Source organism: Triticum urartu, chromosome 2, assembly GCF_003073215.2.
Source record: "Triticum urartu cultivar G1812 chromosome 2, Tu2.1, whole genome shotgun sequence".
NCBI classification, from domain to species: Eukaryota; Viridiplantae; Streptophyta; class Magnoliopsida; order Poales; family Poaceae; genus Triticum; species Triticum urartu.
The window spans coordinates 609,576,580-609,584,508 of record NC_053023.1 but is presented as its reverse complement, the minus strand read 5'-3'; the positions used below and the strand labels follow the sequence as shown (position 1 = coordinate 609,584,508).

Here is a 7,929-nt window from a genome sequence, read left to right as displayed (position 1 = left end):
GGCAGTCCGTCCAGTCACTCATCGGTCATGTTTTTTCGATTCAGATAGACATCTCAAACAGACTTCAAACGCCCGGGCTGACCGACACCCTCATATCCAGTCTAAATATGTGACGGATATGGGGCGTCCGAACGCGTCCGGGCACGCCTGCCACGTCGAACTGACGGCGGGGTCCCAGCTGAAAACACCTGGAAACCCGACGATCCGAAGCTCGTCTCCTTCTGAGCACTGGTCGCGTGACGCAGCTCCGGCGGGTCGCTTAGTGCCTAGACCAGCTATTTAAGTCGACCGGCGGCGCCGAAACCCTACCGTCCATCCACATTTTCTTCCACATGTCCGTTCACATCGCCACTTTTCACTTCACCCGTCCGCTTAGTAGCCATGCCTCTACGCCGTCGGGTGAAGAGCGGGCCATTTATGGCGCCGGAGTGCCGGCTCGAGCTCCTTCAGCAGATCCGGGCTAAGCGTGAAGTCCGGATCGCCGAGGGGCTACCTCCGGATGCAGTGGATCCGGAGGAGTAGGAGGAGTAGGAGGAGGAGGAGGGCGTGGGGGCCGCTGGCGACGTGGATTTGCAGGCGGAGCAGCAGACCATCCTCGATTCCCTCCCGTCGGAATCGGCTGCGGAGGCCAGACGCCGTCCCGGCAGGAGATGGAGGCGCAGTAGGTCGCGGAGGAGACGGAGATGCTCGCCTATATGGATGAGGTCGAGCAGCCGGCACCCTCCTACCCGCCCGTGCAACCGGCGCCCAGCACATTGTTGTGGACGTCTCCGACGACGAAGATTAGTTAGGGTACGTACGTATGATTTTTTTTTGCATGCTTTATATGGATCTAAGGATTAAAATGTAAAAAAGGTGATACAGAATGATTAATTTAAGACGTGACCGGTCACTATCTGCGGACGTTTGAGGAGCTGGATTTGCAAAGTCCGATTGTAAGTGCTCTAATTTTGCCGTTTCACCGAAGCAATAAGCTGCGGTGCACCAGGAAAGGAAACAAAACAGACGAGCAAATGCACTCTTTCCCGAAAAGAAAAGAATTAATCGATCAAAAGCTGGAGCACTCGAGAAGAGAACCTGCACTAAAAATATACCCGTGTGCACATGTATAAAGGCAAAGAAGGCCCCAGAACCTGCAAAATAAAAAGACAGAACACCGAAGCACAGCACCTCCATTTCACACTCTCCCCTGCTTCACTTCACTGAGAAGCAAGCGCACGGACGAAAAGCTGCTTGCTGGGAGCCATGGCTCCCCCGCTCATCCTCCTCGTCGTCTTCCTCCTCCCGGCCCTCGCCGCCGGCCACCAGCACCCCTCCTCCTACGGCTCCTCCGCCCTATCCGAATGGCGCAACGCCAAGTCCTCCTACTTCGCCGCCGACCCCGGGGACGCCATCGGTAAGCACCAACAAACCTCGCCTAGCTCTCCGTCATGGCAGCAGTCCAAGAAACGAATCCACCAAACCGTCCTTGCGCTCCTACCAAAATTCCTCGCGTCCATGCTGCAGGCATTAATTAGTTCACTTTTCCTCTTTCGGTATGTTGCCGCCAACGGAATTTCCACAAACCGCACGCTCGGTTACCGGAGCTTCTCTGCTCGTACCACAGTCGGTTCTTGCGATCCTGGCGGCCATGGACATGGGCACGGAGCTGATCTGTGATTTTCTTTTTGTGGGGTGCGGCGTGCAGGTGGCGCGTGCGGGTTCGGGGATCTGGGGAAGCACGGGTACGGGATGGCAACGGTGGGGCTGAGCACGGCGCTGTTCGAGCGCGGCGCCGCCTGCGGGGGCTGCTACGAGGTCAAGTGCGTGGAGGACCTCAAGTACTGCCTCCCCGGCACCTCCATCGTCGTCACCGCCACCAACTTCTGCCCGCCCAACTACGGATTCCCCGCCGACGCCGGCGGCGTCTGCAACCCGCCCAACCACCATTTCCTCCTCCCCATCCAGGCATTCGAGAAGATTGCGCTCTGGAAGGCCGGCGTCATGCCCATCCAGTACCGCCGGTACGTATGCTCCATTCTTGCCTGCACTCGATCTCGCTCTGCTTTGCACTCCATGTTCGGCTAGATCTAAGGCCAAAGTTTCCTCGGTTTCCTGATTCAATTTGTGTAGAGCTGGGAAAGTGCTTGCCAAGCTAGAGATTGCTTTGGTTTGCCGCAATGTGGGATCCCAAAAAAGCTGAATTGCAAGTGTCCGTTGGTGAGGAAAGTGTGGAGGGGATCAAGTGGACCCTCTTCCACTGTGGTGAAGTGCAAGTTCTTTTGGTTAGGATTCGAATTAGGGTAGTTTTATCTGCTCTAATGTGGCCTTCCTTTACTAACAAGGTAGTACAAAGATGCATAGAACCAAGTGTAAATAAATGTACTAATGTGATTTGGTGTTTGGGTTAGGAGGAAAGCACCTATGAGCCTTTTGATGCAGCATCGAGCCATTGACTATCTAGAGTATCACATGCTCGGTTTGCGTGATTTGATCAATTATAGTACTGTACTACAGTTTGGTTCAGTATTTGCATCATATTCATTGGTGTAAGCATTAGACTTCCGTGGCTCCTTGAGTTTATTTTGTTCTTTGGGGCTCTCTTAGAATTAAAACAGCGCTATCATCTTGATGATGATAATGCAGCTGGTGATAACTAGTTGTCCTCCCTCCGTTTTTATTTACTCCGCATATTACGTTTGTCTGAAGTCAAACTTTATATACTTTAAACAAGTTTGTAGAAAAATATATTAACATATACACCACCAAATATATATCATTGGATTCATCATTGCATATATTTTCACATCATCTAAATTTTATTCCACAATTCACGACAGTCTATGGTTACTAGAGTGCAGAATCGGTATGCTGAGCTATGATAACTCATATGAAAATTAATTAAAAACATAAAGAAACTAAGCACCTCTTATCTGAGTGATTATCCTGTATTTTGTTGATAACTGAGGAATTCTGGGAAATGTGGATCTTATTGACAGTTAGTGCTTAAATATTCTATTGACTGCTGCAAGGACTGGTTGAACCATATTAATGGAGAGGTTGCAAGATTTTTTTTGGAACTTCTAGAGTTGTTGATGTGCACCGAACTAGCATCACCAGGTTATTTGCTTCTGGGTTTACATGATGTGCCCTCCAGTACCCGGTATCACCAAACTGGCCCTACAAATAGTAGTGGCGCATTAACTGGTGTTGTCCTTAATATTCTGTGGTTATGTTTGATATTTATGCCAGTTGGTAGCTCCTTGGGATCCTTTAAACAACTTGATTTATTTTCTTGAGGGAAATCTAGTTGATTATTTGTACTACTAAAACTGTGTTAAAAAGGAACTTTGGATAGTGACTTGCCTGATTGTTTAATCATCTTAGCTTTACCCTTTTTTTGGTTTGTTATTGGTATTTAAGATCCAAACATATTAGGATATGGCGAATGGCAACACTTCACACTCAAATTTGGTAAATTAGCAAGCACTATGCTGGTGCTGTTCAGAACATAAAGTTAGGAACCTGCATATATGCCACACTTAAAAGGTGTAGCAGAGACAGGTACTTCTTCTAGATGCTTTGATGAATGACAGGTTTAATGAAATGTGCTGTTAATGTGCATTTTTTATCCTCAAGATTTGATGTTCCAAATCATCGCCTGAGGCAATTGGCAGCAATATCAACCCTGCTGTGCTCTGCAACTAAACTATGTCAGACTTTAGCTTCATCAGCTGTTATATAGCTCCTTTACTGTTAGCGAATAGCAATTAGCACTATCCAAAGAGAAAGAATAAATGTATGGTAGAGAACAAACCACTGTTTCACGAAACAGCAAAAATGCACATCATCACTAATAAAGCTACACAAGTTATCTGCTTCTCAGGTACTACCTGGTGACAATCAAACTGGCCCTGCAAGTTGTAGTGGCACATTATTTGTGGTTGTCCTTAATATTCTATGTTTGTGTTAGATATTTATGCACTGGTTGGTAGCTCTTTGAGTTCCCTTTGAAACAACTTCATTTGATTATTTTTCCAGAGAAAACTTCATTAATTATTTTTACTACTAGGACTTTCTTGAACTGAAACTAATCATCTTAGCTTGTGCTTACACTTCATTTAATTTGTTACTGTTTGAGATTCAAACAGACTACGATCGCATCTGTAAATTAGTGAGGTTCTACTCCTGTGCCATTCAGAATACAAAGTTAAAAACGTGCATGTATGCTAAACTGAAAAGTATATTATAGAAGGGTGTAATAATCTTTACGTGCGTCTAAGTTGTCTAGTAATTTGAAAAATTGAGGTGATTCTTTGAGATGGTTTCCTGAATGACGGATTTGTACAACATTCTGCTATCAATGTGTTTTCGTGATCCTGGAGATTTCATGTTTCGTAGGACAATTGACATGGAAATATACATCCTACTATGATCTGGGACTCATCTATGTCACACCATTTCATTACTTGTTAAGTACTCCCCCCGTCCCACAATGTAAGGCGTTTTTTGACACTACACTAGTGTGAAAAAACGTCTTACATTATGGGGCGGAGGGAGTAGTTTGCAGGATTTGCATGAGAACAAACAACAAGGACAAATAAAGCTACTAATAGCATTAACCTGTCAGAAAAAATGCCTCTGATTCTTTGCTGAGATTGACTTGTTTTCTTATGAACAGCGTCAAGTGCCTTCGTGAAGGCGGCGTGCGGTTCTCGGTCTCCGGGAAGAGCTTCTTCTTCACAGTCCTAATCAGCAATGTCGGTGGCGCTGGCGATGTCAGATCAGTGAAGATCAAAGGAACAGAGTCTGGCTGGCTCGATATGGGCCGCAACTGGGGCCAGATATGGCACATCAACTTAGATCTCACAGGGCAGCCGGTGTCCTTTGAGCTCACCTCGAGTGACGGCACGACGATGACCAATTTTAACGTTGTGCCCAAGGATTGGGAGTTTGGCAAAACATACACCGGCAAGCAATTCCTGCTCTAGAGAATTATTGATAGGGACTTACAATTTCTCAAAGAAGAAAAATCATCCTACGAGTTGGTTGTAGTACTGTATATCCTTCTGAGGAACAAGATTATTATTAGGAAAGGAATATAATCTCTACTGTACATTCCTCTGAGGAACGAGCTGATTATTAGGAAAAATATCAGTTTAGTGCAGAGCCTCAGATAGTTGTTCTACATACAACATGCAGTTGTAATTGTCGGATGTACTATTTCAAATCTGATGGTTGCTCCAGAGGCTTGATGTATCATTCAGAAATGTTTTGATTGCCCCAGTGCTTAATGTATCATTCAGAAACATTCTGATAGTTGCTCCACATGCTCGTTGTTGTTTCATTCAGGAATAGAAGGCCATATTTGGCGTTTTGATTTCATATTTGTATTGACTAGATTATTTACACCCCACCAACATTGAAACATTCAAAATTTTATATACTCCAGAGGCTTGATGTATCATTCAGAAATTTTATATACATTTGGAGTATGTAGATCTGCAGAAAAAAAAAATCAAGATTCACTCCCCAGCAAAACCAAAACCAAACAGAAGGGTCCGTCTCTTCTACAGATTGCAATGAGTGATAATTATTCATTCAATTGCATTTCAGCAACAACTCGAACGTTCAATACTGGATCCATTGCAGTTCAGCTATCTGTCCAATGTAAACATTGGTTCAGTTGCATTTCAATTATAACTCAAATGTACAGTCCAGCAGTAGAGCTATACGATCTAAAGCAAGAAATATATTAATAAAACAAATTAACCAGACTTACAAAAATCAAAACCGGATCCAACACATCGAAGCACTTGGTGAAGATTTCAGGAATAGGTATCTTGCATCTTGATTTCACATTTTAATGGAGGGTTCGTACCACTCCAACAACCACACCTCTGCATCTGTAGATCTGCACAGAAAAAAAAAACAAGATTCGTTCCCCAGTGAAACCAAACCAAATCAAAAGGATGCGCCCCTTCTACAGGTTGCAACGAGTGGTAAATCGTTCAATCAACTGCAGTTCAGCTAAGACAAATCAACTGCACTTCAGCTATACACGATCTAAAATGAGAAATCTAATATCAAACCAATCAACCTTAGAAAACCAAAACCGAATTCAACACAGCGAAGCACTTGGTCAGTATTTCAGGAATATGCATCTGGCGTCTTGATTCACATTTTACCACTCCAACAATACTTCTGCATCTGTACAGATTGCAACGAGTGATAAATCGTTCATCCAATTGCATTTCATCTAAGTCAAACCAATTGCACTTCAGGTCAGGATTCAGAACAGAACTAGTTTCATTGACCGCAACAAGGAATTACAGCCTAATGAACACAAGACGGAACACAACGACGCACGCCAAAGCAGTAGTAAAACCCGTCTTCCACAGCACAAACGGACACACGACACGAATCTAGCCGCCGAAGCCGTAGAGGGTGCGGCCCTGGCGCTTGAGCGCGTAGACGACGTCCATGGCGGTGACGGTCTTGCGGCGAGCGTGCTCGGTGTAGGTGACGGCGTCGCGGATGACGTTCTCGAGGAAGATCTTGAGCACGCCGCGGGTCTCCTCGTAGATGAGCCCCGAGATGCGCTTCACGCCGCCCCTCCTGGCCAGCCTCCGGATCGCCGGCTTGGTGATGCCCTGGATGTTGTCGCGGAGCACCTTCCGGTGGCGCTTGGCGCCGCCCTTCCCCAGCCCCTTGCCGCCCTTGCCGCGCCCCGACATCGCCGATCCACCTAGCTCCGAGGGATGTGTGCGCTTAGGAAGAAGAGGAAGTGCTTGGGAAGAAGCTTGTGCTGGGATTGTGGGGTGGTGGCGAGTTTATATCGGGAGGATTTGGGGGGGAAGCGCGGGATTTTCGTGGCTTTGGGGCGGGACCGCGGGAGGCGCTCGCTGGGATCGATCCGTGGGACGGCGGGGGTGGGACGTTGGATTGAAATGAAGGGTGGGATGGAGGTGCGGGTGCGAGGCTGGTGGCGCGGATCGATGACGTGGCGGCGGATACGGGGATGGATTTGAAATTGGAGACCGCGGAGACTAGAGGAGCGCGGTGGATCGGAAAGTGTCTGCTTTTTTTTTATGACTAGCAACCTGTGCATTGCACAGAACATCAAGATGCATTTTTTTACAAAACACTTATTGTGATTGACTCATGCAGGAGTAATCCCATGTGTAAAAACTAATGATATCTCGAGAATTTCATCGAAAAAATGATATCTCGAGAAAGATGAGAGATAAGGTGAGGAGTGGGGCGCGGTGGTGACTGGTGGTCGGACTTATCAGAGGCATGGAGATGGACGACGCCGGCAGCGGCCATCATGCCAGATTGTTCCGGAGGCTTCTTTTTTAATTACTCAACAATGAAGTTGTGGGAGATAAGGATGAACGAGAGGTGCGGATATCCTTTTGCAAAATTGTCATAGTTTGCTTTCTATCTGTCAGATATAGATCGAACGGTCTATATTATAAGATGGCGGGCACACCATCATCACTAACTCGGTTTTTTATAAGAATAGAGAAGTGTCTATCGGTGAGGACGGTTTGGAACATGGGAGGCCAAAACGTTGCTCCAGATCAAGGGTCGCATGAGCACTTCATTTCAAATAGTTTGAAAATCATGTTTGAAAGTCTTTAAAATACGAACACGAATTTTATGCGGTAGTATGGAGATATACTGTACACGGGCAAAGTTTGATGACGAAGTAAATTAACATGTGCTACGCAAAGAAGACAAGAGCGTGGATTTTTTTTAGCGGTGAACAATGTGTGCATGGTTTAACTTCTCAAAATTAACAATTTGTCATCTTTATGTAGCTCACATGTCAACTTGTTTCATCATCAAACTTTACACTTGTGTGGTATACATTCATATTAGCGTAGGGTTTGTTTTGGATATTTTTTTAATTCAAATGTGATTTTCAAATTATTCAAAATAAAG

The 7,929-nt window shown here is 45.7% G+C and overlaps 2 protein-coding genes across 2 annotated transcripts; one reads left to right on the top strand and one right to left on the bottom strand.

Annotated features, from left to right (window-relative positions):
• Window positions 1-1,136: 1,136 nt before the first annotated feature.
• LOC125539160 (expansin-A10) lies at window positions 1,137-5,307 on the top strand. The gene is made up of 3 exons (XM_048702531.1): window positions 1,137-1,396; window positions 1,688-2,003; window positions 4,661-5,307. The coding sequence occupies exons 1-3, from the start codon at window positions 1,246-1,248 to the stop codon at window positions 4,968-4,970; spliced, it is 777 nt and encodes a 258-aa protein (XP_048558488.1). The 5' UTR covers window positions 1,137-1,245; the 3' UTR covers window positions 4,971-5,307.
• A 960-nt stretch (window positions 5,308-6,267) lies between these two features.
• Window positions 6,268-6,789, bottom strand: LOC125539161 (histone H4). Its single transcript, XM_048702532.1, has one exon. The coding sequence runs from the start codon at window positions 6,714-6,716 to the stop codon at window positions 6,405-6,407; it is 312 nt and encodes a 103-aa protein (XP_048558489.1). The 5' UTR covers window positions 6,717-6,789; the 3' UTR covers window positions 6,268-6,404.
• Between the last annotated feature and the right edge of the window lie 1,140 nt (window positions 6,790-7,929).